At 42.0% G+C, this 20,129-nt stretch overlaps 1 protein-coding gene across 2 annotated transcripts in view; it reads right to left on the bottom strand.

The window, feature by feature from the left end:
* Window positions 1–20,129, bottom strand: part of IARS1 (isoleucyl-tRNA synthetase 1) — a 90,014-nt gene that overhangs the window by 48,433 nt on the left and 21,452 nt on the right. For both annotated transcript variants that reach the window (XM_051859118.2, XM_070050126.1), the window contains exons 7-15: window positions 16,483–16,630; window positions 14,945–15,032; window positions 14,667–14,727; window positions 10,376–10,471; window positions 5,952–6,074; window positions 4,740–4,831; window positions 4,082–4,180; window positions 2,103–2,229; window positions 818–891 (exon numbers count right to left, since the gene is read on the bottom strand). In XM_051859118.2, coding sequence (XP_051715078.1) covers window positions 818–891; window positions 2,103–2,229; window positions 4,082–4,180; window positions 4,740–4,831; window positions 5,952–6,074; window positions 10,376–10,471; window positions 14,667–14,727; window positions 14,945–15,032; window positions 16,483–16,630 — 908 coding nt within the window. The remainder of the gene's footprint in view (window positions 1–817; window positions 892–2,102; window positions 2,230–4,081; window positions 4,181–4,739; window positions 4,832–5,951; window positions 6,075–10,375; window positions 10,472–14,666; window positions 14,728–14,944; window positions 15,033–16,482; window positions 16,631–20,129) is intronic.

Genomic DNA, 20,129 nt, shown 5'->3' with positions numbered 1-20,129 from the left:
GAGAGATGGATCAGAAATGGAGCAGCCAGGACTTGAACCGGTGCCCATATAGGATGCCAGCACTGCAGGGTGCGTCCTTACCCCCTACACCACAGCGTAGGCCCCCATTTCTATTAATCTTAAATGCAACAGAACATGCGGTTTAGCCCTGATAAGATATTATGTGCATTTGTCAAGAGACCTTTCTCTCTGTCTCTCTCACTGTCCACTCTGGCTGTCAAAAAATTAAAAAAAAAAAAGAGAGAGAGAGAGAGAGAGAGAGATACGAAGTAGTTCAAGGGTTTTGAGTACCCTAAGTCCTCAATCTGAAAGTCCACGTACCAAATTCACCTGACATTTCACTCAAGGATGGAAGCCACATGACCTCAGCAGGACAAGTCACCAGAGGAATAACCAACAAACCAGTGACTTATATCAGCACCCCTGTAATTACTAAAGACCACGTCCTGCCAGGACGATGACAGGACCAAAGAGTCAGACATTCTGGGGCCGGCACCATGGCTTAGTTGGTTAATCCTCCGGCTGCAGTGCTGGCATCCCACATGGGTGCCAGGTTCTAGTCCCGGTTGCTCCTCTTCCAGTCCAGCTCTCTGCTGTGCCCCAGGAAGGCAGTGGAGGATGGCCCAAATGCTTGGGCCCTGCACCTGCATGGGAGACCAGGAGAAGCACCTGGCTCCTGGCTTTGGATCGGTGCAGTGTGCCGGCCATAGCTGCCATTTGGGGGAATAAACCAATGGAAGGAAGACCTCTCTCTCTCTGTCTAACTCTGCCTGTCTTAAAAAAAAAAAAAAAAAAAAATAGACATTCAAAAACTCACCTCTCTCTGTGGAGATCTGAAACTTTTGCTCCCGAAAGTTCTTCAAGTTCCGCCACTGATCCAATGCATACTACCTGTCAAAAACAGAATTAAAAAGCAGAAGCTCCTTAAAAGCCAAAGAGACCACAAAGATTCAGTTTACATATCATTCAGGTTTCAGAAACCTTTGATTTTTAAAAAAAGTTTATTAACATACCAACCTAGCTGAAGGACAGTTATCACCAATGTGGCTTACCTCTCATGAAAGACCACCAGTTGGTCTCTGAAAGGTGAGAGCTAACCAGGGTATTTTATTACCCAGCCTTGTATCAGAGGAGCCTCTACATGTAGAGGATTTTAAACATCCATAGACACTACAATAAGTCCTTCTTGAGGTTTATTATGATCCAATCTCTGTACAAATTAACCAGGATAAATAAATACCTCTGACTCTAAGGCACCCGAATCTGGCTCTTTCGTCTAGACTCTTTCCAAGACAAAGCCAGAACTAAATTGCTGTGTTTGGACTACATGGAAATAAGCAAACTAAATCACAAAATCACCAGATGTTACAATTATATTTAGGTAAGTAGCCCAGGGCCAGGGCCAGCTGACACTCAGAATGGGGTAACCATGTGACAAGGGCCATGGCAAGAGGAGCTGCTGGGGAGTCTCATTCAGGAAGAGAGCTTGGCCTGCCGGGAGAACACCCGGGTCTCTTTCTCCGACTTCCTGTTCAGTCCTGAAGTCTTCTGATTCAGCTACCTCACCGCTGCCTTACAGGTCTCCACAGGAGATTTACTCCTCACTGCTGTAACGTATTCAGCACTGTACTGAAGATCCCACCACAAAAACACGTCTATGCAAATGTATATATCCTTACACCCAAACACACTCACATTTACTTAAATCTAGCAGTTAGAGGTCTACAATGCTTTGGCAATTTTTTTTCAAGTTTTTCTTTTTCACTAGGTCAGTTGAACCTTAAGTTGATATGATAACAATGCAGACAACAAAGATATCAGAGCAAACAAGCAAAAAATTTAATACGTAGATTTCCCCGAGAAAAACACAAACTTTATTTTTCACTCTCACACAGAAATACATAAGACTTAATTTAATCACAAATAAAAGTTAAAAACTCTAAACAGATTCATGATTTTAGGAAAGACTAAAGAGTAAAAAAGAAAACAAACCTGAAATAAGGAGCAAAAGAATAAGAAACTATATTCTTTAACATCACATTCAGAGGGCATCGACAAAGTGCTTCAACAAAACCAACACAAACAGATGCTGCTTGCCTCACCTCCTCAAAGTCATCGCTGACCCAAAGTGGGATGGGGGTACCCCAGTATCTGTTTCTGGAAATTGCCCAGTCACGGGCATCTTTCAGCCAATTTCCAAATCGCTTTTCTCGCACAAACTCTGGGACCCTGCCATAAACAGATCAAAGAACCGATTATGTAAGGACACTAGTAAGCCAAACTTGTACATTATACATACACTCCTCTGGTTTGATATACTAAGTCTGGCCTCCCATTTCGTGGGCCAAACGCTCAGGAAACACTGAGCTCCTGACTAGAAGTCTTCTGAATGGGTGGCATCAGCATATACAACAGTCCACACAGCAGCTGATGAACTTCACGCCAACTTCCTGTGTCTTCCTCACTCACGAAGGACATCACAAACCTCTGGCCACTTTGGCTATCGCCAGCCTCAGCTTACTCAACTCTAGTCTCTAAAACCACCCACATGACAGTGGCTTTAAATGCTGTTGCCTGGGCTCCCAATAAGCTGGGCAGTTGGCAGGTGCTCTAGGGGCCTTCTACAGCCTTCTTTTTCATCTCTGGCCTTATATTTTCAGCTCCAGTAATGGGCAAGTTTCTCAGCATGTGGGTCCTGATCTGACTGCCTTTGTCTGTGCCTTCCTTCTAAAATGCAGCCATGACTTCAACTCACTCACTCCCAAACTTCGTTCTGCCTGATTGAAAAATTGTTCCTTATTACTCAAGGTTCAGCCTAGGAGAATCCTTCCCAAGCACAGGCTGAAAGGGCACCCCAAAATCCTCTTGGGCACTGTAGTTACCATTTTGCATTATAAAGATAAGTTTATATGCCTGTACCCACTTCAAGCCTATCTTACTATTTTTCTATACCTTGTACCACAGACATTAGGAGAAATAGTGAGCTTGCTAGTTTTGAAAATGGAAAAATTGCTTTTTAAGAAATCAGGATCAGGGCCGGCGCTGTGGTGCAGAGGGTTAACGCCCTGGCCTGGGCGCTGGCATCCCATGTGAGCTCCGGTTCGAGACCTGGCTGCTCTGCTTCTGATCCAGCTCTCTGTTATGGCCTGGGATAGCAGTGGAAGATGGCCCAAGTGGTTGGGCCCCTGCACCCGCGTGGGAGACCCAGAGGAGGCTCCTGGCTTCGGATCAGCGCAGCTCCAGCCATTGCAGCCAACTGGGAAGTAAACCATTGGATGGAGGACCTCTCTCTCTCTCTCTGCCTCTCCCCTGTGTAACTCTTTCAAATAAAAATAAATAAATCTTTAAAAAAAAAAAAAAAGAAATCAAGATCATTTTGCTAGGAAATTTTAGAAGGCTACAGTTTAAAACCATTTCCTTTACTGTCCAGAGATTCTCATCACTCTCCCAAAATCAAATGCAATACTTCAGTGTAATTGGGTCTTTGTGGGAAGAACGAATAAACTCTAGGCTCCCAGTGAAAACCATTCTTTTGAAAACATAGATCCAAGCCTTGTTTTATATTGCACCCACAGGCTGAAACACTTCTTGGGCTATCTCATGGGTCAGATATCAGCTGGGAGGGCACGGGCTTCTGGGCTCGGGACCGTGGAGAAAGATGAGTGCAAGAGACATCTTCAGGAAATCAACAACTAGCAAAAGTGGTTAAGTGTAAATGGCTTTGTAGGTGTGTCTGAAAACAATGTTTATTCTGAAAATTACTATTATTTAATGCTAACAGTCCAATCAGATTTTCTCCAAAGTCATTCCATCCTTTACCTTAAATGAAGGCAGCTGTTCATTTCCATGGGGTTTTAAAAAAGCAAATCACTTCTGCAAATGCTTTAGTATTAAGAAGGTTACATATGTTGTATAATATTATTTAAATTATTTTGTGTTCCTCAATACATAGAGCAAATTACAACTATTACAAAACACAATAAATAAAAGGTGGCCAGTAAAAATATTATAATCTGGGGGAAGCGTAGATCATGTTAACTACATTATAGGACAGTATGAAGAAACACATCTCTCTGCTCACCAGTAACACAGGTCATTGTTCCTCAGGAGCTGGTCCACCATGTGCTCCACTCGTACAAACCAGCTGGGCACTGCCTTGTAAATGAGGGGTGTGTCCGACCTGGGAGCAGAAATGCAGACACAGCTAGTCAGACCAAGACATTGCAGGACCCAGCAAAGACTAACTTGACAGTCTCTTGTTAACATCACCACCTACTTGGCCTTCTACTAATATGCATTTTTATTACAGCAACAACATCCAAGTCTTCACAGTTCCAAAAAAGCAAGACCAGACAGGAAAATATAGTTCTGCTAATGACAGCTGTTTAAAAAACGAGTCAACATCAGCACAATGGAAATGTGGGAACTGAATCTGAATTCACTATTTGATTTTCACCTCTGTTCTCATAGCAAGATATTGTATTACAACTGGATATCCCATTACATGTCTCAATAAACCCATTATAAAATTTTAGAGATGTTTCTCATCCTAAAAAATGTGGCCTCAACAATGAAAAGATTTGTACATTTCTATTTTTTTCACATAGTGCCCAAGGAAGGAGGCAATTTAATTCATTCATAAACCTCTCCTAAAAATAAAGAGGGCAAGCCTGCAAACACTAACTGTAAAGGACACCACAGATATGAAGGCCCAGCACACAGTCTCTGTTTCCACTGACCTCCAGCAGAAAGGGTAGCTGTGAGTGAAGGTGCTGGCCATAAGAAGTCGGTCCCATTCCTTCAAGGTCCTGATGATATTTTTGTCAGCATCCTGTTAAAAAATTAAAAATTTGCCATTAAAACTTCTAAAATACTGGATAGCAATAACATTATACTATTAATATATAATATTTTCTTATGAATAAAAGGTGCAAATAACACATATATCATTTAAAAATATTATCTGGAGCAGGCATTAGGCCTAGTGACTAAGGTGCCCATGTCCTATACCAGAGCTTAGGTTCCTGTCCCAGTTCTGCTTTCAATTTCAGCTTTCTGCTTAATGCAGACCAAGGGAGGCAGCAGATTACGATTCAAATAACTGGATTCCTGCCACCAACATGGGAGACATAGCCATTTTAGGTATTTGGGGAATAAACCAGCAGATGAAATCCCTGTCTGTATGTCTGTATGAAGAATAGAAATGAATAAATAAATTAAAAACTGGCCATTTTTTTTTAGCCATTCAAGTATTCTAGCTACTTACTTACAGCAGTAAGTATTCCCCTAACATTTAAGGCAGTGAAATTCTCAGCCGGAAAAGATAACCTCAGGGCTGGCACTGTGGCATGGCGGGTAAAGTTGCTGCCTTTAGTGCCAGCACCCGATATGGGCACCAGTTTGAATCCCAGTTGCTCTACTTCCTATCAAGCTCTCTGCCTTGGCCTGGGAAAGCAGCAGAGATGGCCCAAGCCCTTGGGCCCCTGCACCTGCATGAGATCCAGAAGAAGCTCCTGGCTCCTGGCTTCAGATGGGAGTAGCTCTGGCCGTGCGGCCATCTGGGGAGTAAACCAGTGGATGGAGACCACCCTCTTTCTCTCTCTCTCTCTCTCTCTGCCTCTGCCTTTCAGATAAAATAAATAAATCTTAAAAGAAAAAATATATATATAACCTTAAGGTCACAAAGCTGCTCCATGAGACAAAAATCAGACCCCAGTGTTCTCATTCCTACCCTGAAACAACAGCATGTTTCCTCTAAAGATAATTTTACATGCCAAAAAAAAAATCCAAAAGCAATTTCCAAGGTGAGTTACAATAAATTATAAATGATGGAGACCAACCAGAAGTTACGCTACTTTCCATATAGAAAAAAAAAAAAGAAAGAAAGAAAAACTGACTGATATAAGAAGTAAGATGAGAATGGCATCTTCTATGCCATACAGATTACTGACCTTAACATATTGTCCTGCAAAATGTGTCACTTCTGCTGTGAAGCAGCCTGATGCATCCACAGGGCAAATAGGGAGTGAATCTTTCTGAATAATGTTGAAGTCCATACACACCCGATAGTCATCCTGGGAAGAGGAAAAGAGGGTTGGGAGGGAAAAATGAGACACTGTAAGCGTGGGTGAGAGAAGGAGGAAAACAAGACGTGCTCAAGGCTGACAACAGAAATTTTTGACATTCTGATTATCAACTTTATCCTCTTAACTGAAGGTGACTCAGGGACCATTCAGAGAACAGTCACAGCTGGACAGGGATTAGATCATTCATCCTAGTCTTTGCAAACAATATTTCACAAATCTCTACATACAGCAGGCTATCCACTAAGACAGAAGACACACATGAATGTTTTAAAACTAAATCAAAGCTATTTTTAACAGCAGCATCGACATACACCTGAAAAAGGAAATACATACAGGTATAAGGTAAGACTTACTCAATTTCATGTAATGTACATGTGGATTTAAAACCTGCCAAGGAACAGACCAAAGACTGGCAATACTGACTTAAATCTGAGTAAAATAAGCCGGAATAAATAATCTGCACCTCACGTGGCACAGCTTCCTCATGATGCTTCAGGAATAGATGTGAAGTGTATCAACAACAATCAGAAAAAACTTCTAACTCTCCATGTGAGACAGCACTCTACGCACTTTACTACAATAGCTCATCTGATCCTCTTGCAAGGAGAACAGACAGATAGACCCAGTTTTCAGCAGGTGTTTAACTTGCACAAACCAGCATTTTACAGATGAGAAAGCCAAGGCATAAAGAATAACTCAGGTAAGCATTCAAAACCAGACAGCCTTCCCTAAGGCTCATGGTCCTTGCTATGCTATGCATGCTGTTCAGTCTGAAATTCTGGAGACTGTCTGATAATCCTGTCCTAGTGAAACCCCATTCTGGTTTGACTCCAGAAGCAAGCTGAAATGCTGACATGCTTCCCCTTGGAATTACATTCACTTCTTTGTGCTGAGATTTCCTGTGGTGGGACATGTGCAGAGAAAGCAAGCCCCAGAGGACAGTAGGAATCAGGGTGTGGAGTGCACACTCCTACCCACTGCACTGGCTACAAACAGCCTTCCTGAGCAAAGCCAAGCACAGTGAGGACATGGACTTTGCAGATACTACACTCCTACAGCATCTGCTGAAAACAGGGTGGTGCCAGGCCTCTCAGAAAACGTTTACTGAATGGGGTAAAGGCTTCAGTTCCAACAACCGACTTTAACATTAACCTGCATGACATACAAGATAGACATATGAGGTTTAACTATAGTCAATGTCAAATACCCACATTTCAGAAGGAAAATCTAATCTACAATTCAAAACCAAGAAATGATCTTTTTATCACATATCAGAGGAGTAACCACACCAATAGATCCTAAAATTTTGAAGAGCTGAGGGCGAGCATTGTGGTACAGTGGGTTAGGTCGTCTCTTGGGATGCCCACACCTTGTATCGGAGGGTCACAGCTATTCTGCTTCTGATCCATCCAGCTCCCTATTAATGCACCTGGGAAGCAACATATGGTGGCCCAAGTATTTAAGTCCCTACCATTAACTTGGAAGACCCAGATAGAAGTCCTGGCTCCTGACTTTGGTCTGGACCAACCCTGGATGTTACAGGCATTTAGGAGAGTGAATCAGCTGAGGGGAGATCTTGCCCTTTCCTCACCCTGTCACTTTGCTGTTCGAATAAATAAATAAATCTTTAAGAAGAAATTATGGGGTCGGCATTTTGATGTAGCAGATAAAGCCGCTGCCTGTGATGCCAGCATCCCAAACAGGCTGCAGTTCCAGATCTGGCTGCTCCACTTCCAATCCAGATCCCTGCTAATGTGCCTGAGAAAGCAGCAGAAGATGGCCTAAGTGCTTGGATCTCTGCACTCACGTGGGAGACCCAACTGCTACTGCCATTTGGAGAGTGAATCAGTGGATAGAAGCTCACTCTCTGTCTCTCTAACTATGACTTTCAAATAAATAAATCTTTAAAAATAATAAAAAAAGAAAATATGAACTGATATTTTATTAGTTTCTCAAATTCATTAAGTAGTACTATGAAATTTGAGTATAAATAAAGTATTAGGTAGTACTAAGGAACTGCTTATTTTATTATATATAAATAACAATGGTATGGTAACTACATTAAAATTAAGTCCTTAAGAGGGATGCAACTAGAATTATTTACAAATCAATTTTTTTTGGTTGATTTGCTTCAAAATCTTCCAGGCAAAATATGAACAATCTAGGGGAAGAAAGGCAAGATCAAGACAAATCAAACAGGATTCCCAAAATATTGATAACTGACGTAGTAGGATGATGAGAATGTAAAGGTCCCCCCCCCCCCTTTTTTTTTTACAGGCAGAGTAGACAGTGAGAGAGAGAGAGACAGAGAGAAAGGTCTTCCTTTGGCCGTTGGTTCACCCCCCCAATGGCTGCTGCGGCGGGCGCACCGCGCTGATCAGAAGCCAGGAGCCAGGTGCTTCTCCTGGTCTCCCATGGGGTACAAGACCCAAGGACTTGGGCCATCCTCCACTGCACTCCCCGGCCACAGCAGAGAGCTGGACAGAAAGAGGAGCAACCAGGACAGAATCTGGCGCCCCAACCAGGACTAGAACCCAGGGTGCCGGCGCCGCAAGCGGAGGATTAGCCTATTGAGCCGCGGCGCTGGCCAAGATTTTTTATAGTAAGCTTATTTTGGTACAAAAATCTTTTTGAAACTCAGCTATAGTTTTTTCATAATACTCATATCCATGAAATTTCTGAAATATTCTTGTATACTTGATATTTTCAAAAAATGCTTGCATAATATAAAAAATAATAAATGAGTGGCCAGTGTTGTGGCACAGCAGGTTCAACTACCTTTGGGATGCTTACATCAATACCAAAGTATCTGTTCAAGTCCCTTCTATCGTGCTTCTGATCCAGCTCCCTGCTAATGCACCTGAGAAGCAGCAGATGATGGCTCAAGTACTTGAGGTCCCTGCCGCCCACACAGGAGACCGAGATGGAGTTTCTGGCTCCTGGCTTTGGCCTGGCCTAGCCCTGGCTATTGTGGCCATTTGGGATTTGGAGTATGAACCAAAGGGTGGAAGATCTCTGTCACCTAGCCTTTCAAATAAATAAATAAATATTAAAATAGAGAGAGAGAGAGAGAGAGAGAGAGAGAAAGTAGCTTTGTTGCTTCTTAGAACAAAGTATGTTCCAAAGGTCTCTCATCCATAAATAATCAAGCTTAGAAAATCTGAGCATGGCTTGTATGTGCAATCCTAGCAGCACTGACCATGCGCAACTGTCACTCCCAGAGTATCAGGCACTAAATTCTCTGTAGACCCGATTTTATTTAATCCCCACAGTTATCTCAACAAGTAAACTCTATCACTCTAGGCCACAGAGGAGGAAAAGGTTGTCCAGTCAATTAAAAACCTTGCTCAGGAGGTTGGTGCTGTGGCGTAGCAGGTAAAGCCGCCGCCTGCGGTGCCAGCATCCCACATGGGCACCAGTTTGAGACCTGGCTGCTCCACTTCCGATCCAGCTCTCTGCTATGGCCTGGGAAAGCAGTGGAAGATGGTCCAAGTCCTTGGGCCCCTGAACCTACATGGGAAGACCCAGAGGAAGCTCCTGGCTCCTGGCTTTGGATTGGCACAGCTCTGACTGTTGCAGCCAATTGGAGAGTGAACAAGAGGATAGAAGACCTCTCTCTCTCTCTCTGCCTCTCCTTCTCTCTCTGTGTAACTCTGATTTTCAAATAAATAAATAAACCTTTAAAAAAAAAAAAAGAAAAAAAAGCCTTGCCCAGAACTGCCCACTTGTTTAAAGTGAGGGCTGGTTTACTTTCATGCATGTGCTTTTGATCCCTATGTCACTGTGCTTTTATACATATTAATGAATATTCATATACAATCATATTAAATGGTCCATTTTTGAAAAGTTATTCTGGGAAAAATGGAACATTAACTGTAGAATACAATTTTGAGGGGAGAGGTCTGGTTCTCCCTTTTGATCATGTAATATTTGGTCAAGCACACAGCAGGGAAGATAGGACAGCCTGTGTTTTAGTGACTGAAAGTGTCTAGACACTGGTCAAAATTCAGAACTATAAACCCAAAGACAGACATTTACTTCATAAAACTCATGGATGAATAAAGGCAATAGCCGTGGATTTGACTCACCATTTTCAGAAATCAGTTCAGGATGAAAGGGAACACAAGATTCAAGTTTTCCAGGCTATCTTGGGGACAGTGAGCCAGAAAAGTGCTGCCCTCATCCATGGTACAGAAGGGGGTAAAAAGCTTGATGGGACACATGACTCAATAGTCCATGGAAAGATATTTAACTTCTCAAAGCATGTCTGCAAGATTTATGCTACTCACAGCGCCGAAGTAAGGAGCCTGGTGTACCACGCCCGTGCCTTCTTCCTCCTTCACATAGTGGTCAACGAGCACAGTGAAAGCACCATTTTCTTTATACTGCAATATAAAGGGTAACGAAACACTGTGTCTGTGGTGTTAACTTACAAGTAAGAGCATGACAAAAATTTTAACATGGAAAATTATTTTCAGAACTTCAAAAGACAGAACAACTCAGGGTGGAAAGAAACATGCCAATACAATACATCTTTTCCATAAATAATGACTCATCACTTACAAATGAAATACTATCTGAAGGAAGACATACAAAAATTAGTAATCACCTTGGCCTCAAAAATGGGCCTATTTGGGGCCAGCACTGTGACACAGTGGGTTAAATTACCAACAGCAGACAGCAGTACCAGCATCCCGTATGGGTGGCCAGATTGAGTCCTGCCTGCTCCACTTCCAATCCAGCTCCCTGCTAATGTACAGCAGCAGAAGATGGGCCAAGTATTTGGGCTCCTGCACCCAAGTGGGAGACCCCAGGATGAAGCTCCTGGCTGCCGGTTTCAGCGCACTCCAGTCCTGGTGTTGTGGTCCTCTGGGGATTAGACCAGCAGATAAAGATCTCTAGTTCTCTCTCTGTAACTCTTCCTTTCAAATAAATAAATCTTTTTTTTTTTTTTCTTTTTGACAGGCAGAGTTAGACAGTGAGAGACAGAGAGAGAGAGACAGAAAGGTCTTCCTTTTTCCGTGGGTTCACCCCCCAAGTGGCCGCTACAGCCGGAGTGCTGCGGCCGGCGTTCTGCACCAATCCGAAGCCAGGAGCCAGGTGCTTCTCCTGGTCTCCCATGCGGGTGCAGGGCCCAAGCACTTGGGCCATCCTCCACTGCCTTTCCAGCCACAGCAGAGAGCTGGACTGGAAGAGGAGCAACCAGGACAAAACCTGGCTCCCCAACTGGGACTAGAACCCGGTGTGCCGGCGCCGCAGGTGGAGGATTAGCCTAGTGAGCCGCAGCACCGGCCAATCTTTTTGTTTTTAAAAAGGCTTATTCATGAGTTCTCATGCAGTCTTAGAAAATGTGGTTCTTAAATAATTCATTTCTGATACATTTTCAATCACTGCATACATTTTGCTTCTCATTTTGCCTTCTTAAGATCAGGTTACTATCAACACTGCTAGAAGATGTACCTTTTCTCATCTCTTCATACCCTTTGTCTCAAACCAGACCTTCTTTGTCCTCCCCCTCCGTCTCAGTAAAATAACTTCACTAAGTGACTTCCACATTGAATTCCTGTAATCCTGTGAAAAATACATTAGTATTCACATGTTTAAAAAATATTCCGGGCCAGGCACTGTGGCATAGTGGATAAAGCTGCTGCCAACAACACCAGCATCCCACATGGACACTAGTTCAAGTCCTGGCTGCTCAATTTCTGATCCAGCTCCTTTCTAGGGTGCCAGGGAAAGCAGCAGAAGGCCCAAGTCTGTGGGCCCCTGCACTCACTTGGGAGACTCAGAGGAAACTCCTGGCTCCTGGCTTCAGCCTGGCCCAGCCTTGGCTGTTGTGGCCATTTGGGGAGTGAACCAGTAGATGGAAGATACCTTCCCTCCATCCCAATTTTGCCTTTCAAATAAATTAATGAAATTAAAAAAAAATATTCTGGTTCTATTTGCATTTCACAGATGAGTAAAACTCAGAACAAAGATTAAGGCCTTGCTCAAATTATACTGAGTAGTAGTGACGCTTGGACCTGACCTGAAACAAGGGTCTTGTGGTCCCAATACAACATTACTTTCAACTACAACACAGCATTTTGCTTAACTAAAAATGAAAATTGAAAAATGACCAGGAATTTTTAACTGTGGTAGCCTAAATCACCCTGAAATATTTTGGAAAGTGTGGTATGAAAGGTGCTAAAAGGTGTGTCTTCAATAGTTCAAATGTAAAGTGAGAATATGAGGTGGGCCCTTAGGATCAGATGCACAGTGAGCCAAAAGCACCTTCCTAGACCTGACTGTGTCCTTGCTACCGAGCCCAGCTCCGGATCTCACCCACGCCGACGCCAGGTCAACAGACACCCCATGGGCAGCAGTGCTGCCTCTCGAGCAGCAGCTATCATTTCAGTTTCACTTGATATTTCAGGGCACGTGTACTACTGCAGCACAACAGGAATTTGTAGCACTTGTATTAATTCAGTATATATGAAGTACATATTCTAAACAGACCTCTGCCTTCAGCCAAAATTCCTCTCTAGTGTGTCCACATGCAGTTTTTCTGAGAACAGTGAGGTTCCCTCAGGTTCTCAACAATGTCTATGGTTCAAAAAGGTGAGAGTCACCAATGGAGGGGAAAAGTTTTCAGATACACAAGAGAAGAGTGCAGTAAGGACATTTTTCAAAAGGAGAGACTATGGAGGCATCTCAGAAAATGCTTCTTGCAGCTGACAGCTGAGTTCAGACTTGGAAGGTGGATTACAACCAAAGAAAGACGAGGGAATTTTTTAAATGTCAGGAAAGCTTAATGAAAACGGCAGTGAGGCAGGAAAGAGGAAGGCCAGTTTGGAGATACGGTTCGGGAGTGGGTCTGCCCCAAATCAAACTGTTGAACAGAGTCAGGACTTGCCAGGAATGCTGGCAAGTAACCAAAGGCTGTGGGAGGGACAAGATGAGGGCAGAGCATAGGGAAATCAATCCAGAGAAACACAGGAGGAGGAAGTCCAGGTTAACCAACGCACACAAAAATGGATAGATGACAGACACTGGGCATAGGATCCAAATGGTTGAGGCAACAGGTGTCAATGAAATTCTCTTCTCAGTGAGCAGGAACATCACCGTGTCAGCGGATGTCTTATCCTGTGATGTGATATAAGTGGTATTTCCATTTGATTAGAGGTTCTATGTAATGTCTTTGGTATGAAGGTGCTGTTCATATTCTTAGTCCAATAGCTTTAATTAAGGATCAGTGAGGGGTCCGGTGCTGTGGTGTAGCAGGTAAAGCCCCACCTGCAGTGCCGGCATCCCACATGGGCGCTGGTTCGAGTCCTGGCTGCTCCACTTCCGATCCAGCTCTCTGCTATGGCCTAGGAAAGCAGTGGAAGATGACCCAAGTCCTTGGGCCCCTGCACTCGCACAGAAGACCCAGAGGAAGCTCCTGGCTCCCGGCTTAGGATCGGCACAGCTCCAGCCACTGCAACCAATTGGGGAGTAAACCAGCAGATGGAAGACCTCTCTCTCTCTCTGCCTCTCCTTCTTTCTTTGTGTAACTCTTTCAAATAAATAAATACATTTAAAAAAAGGATTATAACTTATTTATTTGAAAGGCAGAGAGATCTTCCATATACTGGCCACAATGGCCAGGGCTAAGCCAGGCCAAAGCCAGGATCCAGGAGCTTCTTCCGATGTGGGTGCAGGGGCCCAAGCACCAGGGTCATCTTCTGTTTCTTTCCTACACACACTAGCAGGCAGCTGGATTGGAAGGGGAGCAGCTGGGACTGGAAACGGTGCTCATATGGGATGCTGGCAGCAGCTTTATCCACTGTGTCACTATACTGGCCTCCATGAACTCCACTTTTACATGCAATGTTTTATTTAAGCATTAATAATTTTTTTTTTTGACAAGCAGAGTGGACAGTGAGAGAGAGAGACAGAGAGAAAGGTTTTCCTTTGCCGTTGGTTCACCCTCCAATGGCCGCTGCAGCCAGCGCGCTGCAGCCGGCATACCGCGCTGATCTGATGGCAGGAGCCAGGTGCTTCTCCTGGTCTCCCATGGGGTGCAGGGCCCAAGCACTTGGGCCATCCTCCACTGCACTCCCGGGCCACAGCAGAGAGCTGGCCTAGAAGAGGGATAGCCGGGACAGAATCCGGCGCCCCGACTGGGACTAGAACCCGCTGTGCTGGCGCTGCAAGGTGGAGGATTAGCCTATTGAGCTGCGGCGCCGGCAGCATTAATAATTTTTAAATGGAATTTGTAAAATAAACAACACAGTAAAAGAAAACCTAAAATTCTAAGCATTTACAATGTAAAATGTAGACAATAATCGATGAAAAATACACACATAAATCTAATAAAATGTAAAGTGACTTCTTATATAACTTGAGACATGTACTTTCAAATATTCCCACATAATTTAATTATATGGCAAGAAGGCAGCACAATTTAAATTTGCTAATACCATAGCAGACTTTTGGATTCAGGTACATTCATATGAACAATATAACAACAAGACAATGTGAATTTTACTTATGACACTGCTCCAGTTACCAAATACATGGATGTGGACAGTGCCTGCAACAGGGACCCCAAGTTACCTTCACAAAATAGTCGAACAGAGGCATGTATTTCTTGCCCTTGAGATAAGAACCAGGAAACCTTAAAAAAAGGAGAAAGGCAAATTAAAAATTAGATTAAAATCAAAGAAATGAAACTACACACCACTGGCTTGCTTGCTCCCTAGTCATTAATGCTGGAACACACAATTTGAACATCCTAAGTCATGAAACTAAACTTGAATTATATGGCTTTGGGATAATAAAGATTCTGTCTTTTTAAAACAAAAGACACACACCTCAACTGTTTGAATATTCACCTTTCAAGGATCTCATAGTCACTCTCCGATTTGTAGAGGGCTGATAATCTGGCTTCCATTAAAATGAGTAATTTTCCTCTTGCAACATCTATGAGAACAAGGGAAAGAGTGAACCTCAGTGACATTCAGACTGGCTGACTGTACACATGCATCAGGTATCTAATTTTCCTGAGGGGCTCCCATATCCTCTATATCTGGCATGCCCACTGGTCAGAGGAGCACTGCAAAGAACACTATAGGACACAATTTCTCAGACATGGAAAAGACAAAACTCAAAATACAATCAGGTAGCTGGTAGCTATTATTTATCTTACATTCATTCTAAGGAAATTAATCTTTATTTTCTCTGTCTAAAGTTAAAAATCATATTATTAACAAACCAAGTAGCTCACAAAGCAAAAGTCCCCTGTAGTCTCCCCTCTTGGACATTCTCTGTTGGGCATCTATTCATCCAGATATTTTTCCAAGTATATACTACAAACAATAGAAAGTGTGTAGGTTCTTTTTAAACAATGAGATAATATTCTATATGGTTTTGCAACTTGTTTTCACTTAATATAATGTGAACATCTTTCCATACACCAACCAGCACACATAGAACTTTCTCATTCATTTAGATAGAACTACAGGATTCCACAAGTTGCTTTCAACAAATCAACACTTAAATCGCTTTCAAATTTTCTTGAGTATGAACACTGGAGTAATAAATGTCCTTATACATTTTCTGTGTATCCTTATTGCAAGTGTTTCCGGAGGATACTATCCTAAGAAGAAAAAAGCTGCGCAAATGTATAAAAAACTGATATTATATGATAAAAATCTAGGGTCAACTTAAACTTCCACTGTAAGATACGATACACTAGAATTTCCTAGATTCTGTGTCATGAATACTGTTCACCTGCAGAAAAATCAGAAATTATAGATCATTGCAAAGCCCTCTGGAATTTCTGAAAAACTGCTATTAATAAGCCTGCTATGCCCCAGTTCTGACTTTAAAGGAACTTTGTTACAAGGGGAGTCCACATTTTCTTATGAAACTCAGATACATAGTTCGTCTGGCAAAGATTTTCTTCCAACAAACTATCCAAATCTGAAGGTATATTTGTTCACAAAGTATCAATTTTCTCTTCCTAAAAATAGCTATGGAAAAGGCCTAGCTAAGCCCATGATAACACTATTAAAAAGGAATACTTGAAAGGCACAAAGTTCATAAGTTCTGTACCAATTCCTAATAATGATGTGATGATCACAGAATCTTAGACTCTTCATCTGTAACAGGGGCAAAATGCATAAAAGCATTTAACAAACTGGAAATTACAAATTTTAATCTGTATTTATTAGTATCTCTGTACTATTTTAATTTTTGTATATTTCTTTTCAATCAGAAAAGAAAAACATTTTGGAAGTTATTTTTTCTGATTTTCTGAAATTATTTTCAAAGAATTATTTACCCTAAAAAGACATGCAAATTTGTATACCTTTCCAAAATATAAATTATCTTATCCACATCAATCATAAATGATCAGGTTCACATTTACCTTTAATCTTCACATACTGCAAATCTGGGTTAACACAAAGTGCGAGGTTACTAGGTAAAGTCCAGGGAGTGGTTGTCCAAGCAACTAAACATATATTTTTATCTTCCTCCAAAGGGAAAGTTACAAATACTGAAGGATCTTGAACATCCTGGAATAAAATGAGATAAAGGATTATTTAACAAATCCATAGCCACAGACAAGTAATAAAAAGGAACTGATCCTAAAGAGGAATAAAATAAGTAACTCTTCAAGATAAACTGAGCTCCCAAGTAGCCATTTGCCACATTGATTAAAAGAAAATACAGGCCGGTGCCATGGCTCAAGTCCCAGTTGCTCCTCTTCCAGTCCAGCTCTCTGCTGTGGCCTGGGAGGGCAGCGGAGAATGGCCCAAGTGCTTGGGTCCCTGCACCCGCATGGGAGACCGGGAGGAAGCACCTGGCTATTGGCTTCAGATTGGTACAGCACCAGCCGTGGCAGCCATTAGGGGAGTGAACCAATGGAAGGAAGACCTCTCTCTCTGTCTCTCTCTCACTGTCTAACTGCCTGGCAAAAAAAAAAAAAAAAAAAAAAAGAATATACAAGCAGGAGGGAGGATATGGTAGAAGGTATATTATGTTTTTTAAAAAAAGATTTATTTATTTATTTGAAAGGCAGAGTTACACACAGAGAGAAGGAGAGGCAGAGAGAAAGAAAGATCTTTCATCCACTGGGTCATTCCCTAAATGGCTGCAATGGCCAGAGCTGAGCCGATCCAAAGCCAGGAGCCAGGAGCTTCTTCTGGGTCTCCCATGTGGATGCAGGGTCCCAAGGACTTGGGTCATCTACCACTGCTTTCCCAGGCACATTAGCAGGAGGTGGACTGGAAGTGGAGCAGCCAGGACTTGAACTGGTGCCCATATGGGAATTTGGTACTACAGGCAGTGGCTTTACCCATTATGCCACAGAGCTGGTCCCTCATTATTCTCTTAAATCTGTATATATGAAATACATGAAATTTGCTCACCTTATTATGCACATAAAACATTAAATTTATTTTGATATTTCCAACCCATAGAAAAAAGCAGGCAATTCTAAATAAAAATTGCTAAACACATAAAAATTTTTAAATTTTTTGTAGCTACCAATATGAAACATTTTAGGATTATTATCTATTTAACAGTAAGAGTGAGGTCAATAAAATAACTTGCTTTGGAAACTAGTTTTCCTTTCCTCTAAAATATAAAAAAGAAACATACTGAAACACCACACAATTGAAATTATAATAAATCAATATTAATTCAGCTCATTCAACAAAAGAAGATTGGCTCCAACTCTATGGCAATGTTTTAACATGAAAATCTAAAAAATAGGCCGGCGCCGCGGCTCACTAGACTAATCCTCCACCTTGCGGCGCCGGCACACCGGGTTCTAGTCCCGGTCGGGGCACCGGATTCTGTCCCGGTTGCCTCTCTTCCAGGCCAGCTCTCTGCTGTGGCCCGGGAGTGCAGTGGAGGATGGCCCAGGTGCTTGGGCCCTGTACCCCATGGGAGACCAGGATAAGTACCTGGCTCCTGCCATCAGATCAGCGCGGTACGCCGGCTGCAGCGCGCTGGCTGCGGCGGCCATTGGAGGGTGAACCAACGGCAAAGGAAAACCTTTCTCTCTGTCTCTATCACTGTCCACTCTGCCTGTCAAAAAAAAGAAAGAAAGAAAGAAAGAAAGAAAAGAAAAGAAAAGAAAATCTAAAAAATAAACATCTCTTGGGGTGACTATTTGGGCTGATAATGGATGGATACCTACAACCCACACCAGAATGCCTAGATTTGAGTTCTGGCTCTGGTTCTGAATTCTAGCTTCTTATGAATACAGACCCTGGGAGGCAGAAGGGATAGCTCAAGTGGTTAGGTCCTTGCCACCTACATAGAAGACCTGGACTGAGTTGCTGGCTCCTGGCTCTAGCCCCAGTTGTTATGGGCATTTGGGAAGTGGGCCAACAGGTAGGGGTGCTCTTTCTCAATCTCTTCTCTTTCTTTGCTTTCCAAATCAATAAATAGCTTAAAGGTAGAATGAATCACTCCTCAAAACAAACCAAGTGCATTCTAAATAAAGTACCATGAGAAAAAGGAGCTCAATAAATGACAACTTATTTACCTTGTACAACATCAGACAAGCCTAGGACACTACAAATGTACTGATAGGTACCAGGCAAATATATCAATATGTATCATGAAATAAAGGACTGAGAAATGTTTAAGATTAAAGGCTAGAGATACAGCAATTAAATGAAGTATATGATCTATGACTTTTTTATTTACTTGAAAGGCAGATAGATACACAGATAGGAAGAAACGGAGTCAGAGAATTATCTCCATATGCTGATTCACTCCCCAAATGCCTCTAACAGTTGAGGCTGGGGGCTGGGAGCTCAATCTCAGTCTACCATGTAGGTTGTAGGGTACCAACTATAGACATCACCTGCTGCCCCCTGGGGTACACATACACATCAGCAGGAAGTTGCAATCAGAAGAGCTGGGACTTGAACCAGGCATTCTGGAACTTGAATCAGGTACTTTGATAAGGGATCCGGGCTGTGACTCAACGCACTGTACCACAACACCCACCCCAATGATTATCATTAAAAAAAAAAAAAAAAAAAAAAAAGGAGGATATGTTCCTCAAAACATCTCAAGACACTGTTTGGCTCCCCACATTCTGTGTTGGAGTGCCTGGGTCTGAACTCTGGCTCCTTTCCTATTTCCACCTTCCTGATAATTTACACTGTGGAGGCAGCAGGCTATGGCTCAAGTGGTTGGGTCCCTGACACCCATATGAGAGACCTGGACTGAGTTCCTAGCTTGTGGTTTTGTCCTGGTCCAGATCCAGCTATTGCATGCATTTGGGAAGAGCAACAGTGGAAGATATTTTCTCTCTCTGTCACTCTACTTTTCAAATAAAAATTAAAATGAAAAAAAGATGCATAAACCATAGTCTATTTGTTTTATGGAACACTGTATGGTAGTATAGCTGGTAAATGTAAGTAAGTTCAAGGCTACTTGTATCAAATGGAAAATATTTAAAAATATAATATTTAATATAAAAAGGTGCTGAAGTAGTAGAGTGATATTTAGAAACATTCAGAATCATGTTGTAAGTTTATGGATATTTATGAAGAAAGTAAACATATGAACATGTATATAAAAAAATACCAAATTCAACACAGGGATACCTTTAAGGAAGTAAGGAAGCAAAGAGAAATGAGAAAGATGTTGCTAATAAACAAATAATAGATTTGGGCATAGTCACCTATATAGAAATTAGAACAAAGCTTCTCCAATTATGTGTAACATTGATGGTGTGGTGCTCACACACACAACTGAGTGAAAGACACCAGATATAACAGAATACATTAATTATACATAGCACAAAGTCAGGCAAAATTTATAAATTATTTATAATATTTGATGTATGCTTAAAAAGCAGATATATCATTATTTGTAACATATCAAATGGTATACTCAAGATTTACACATTTAAATACTATACATTTTACTAACCTCTAATAATCATAATACTGATATCCATTAATGATATACATACTAAAGGAAAATAACCCAAATAAGTAAAGTACCAATTTAGACAAAATACAGAGGAGAGAGAACATGTTAAGC

This window comes from Oryctolagus cuniculus, chromosome 1 (genome assembly GCF_964237555.1).
Source record: "Oryctolagus cuniculus chromosome 1, mOryCun1.1, whole genome shotgun sequence".
Classification (NCBI taxonomy): Eukaryota; Metazoa; Chordata; class Mammalia; order Lagomorpha; family Leporidae; genus Oryctolagus; species Oryctolagus cuniculus.
This window is presented reverse-complemented; position numbering and strand designations above follow the sequence as displayed.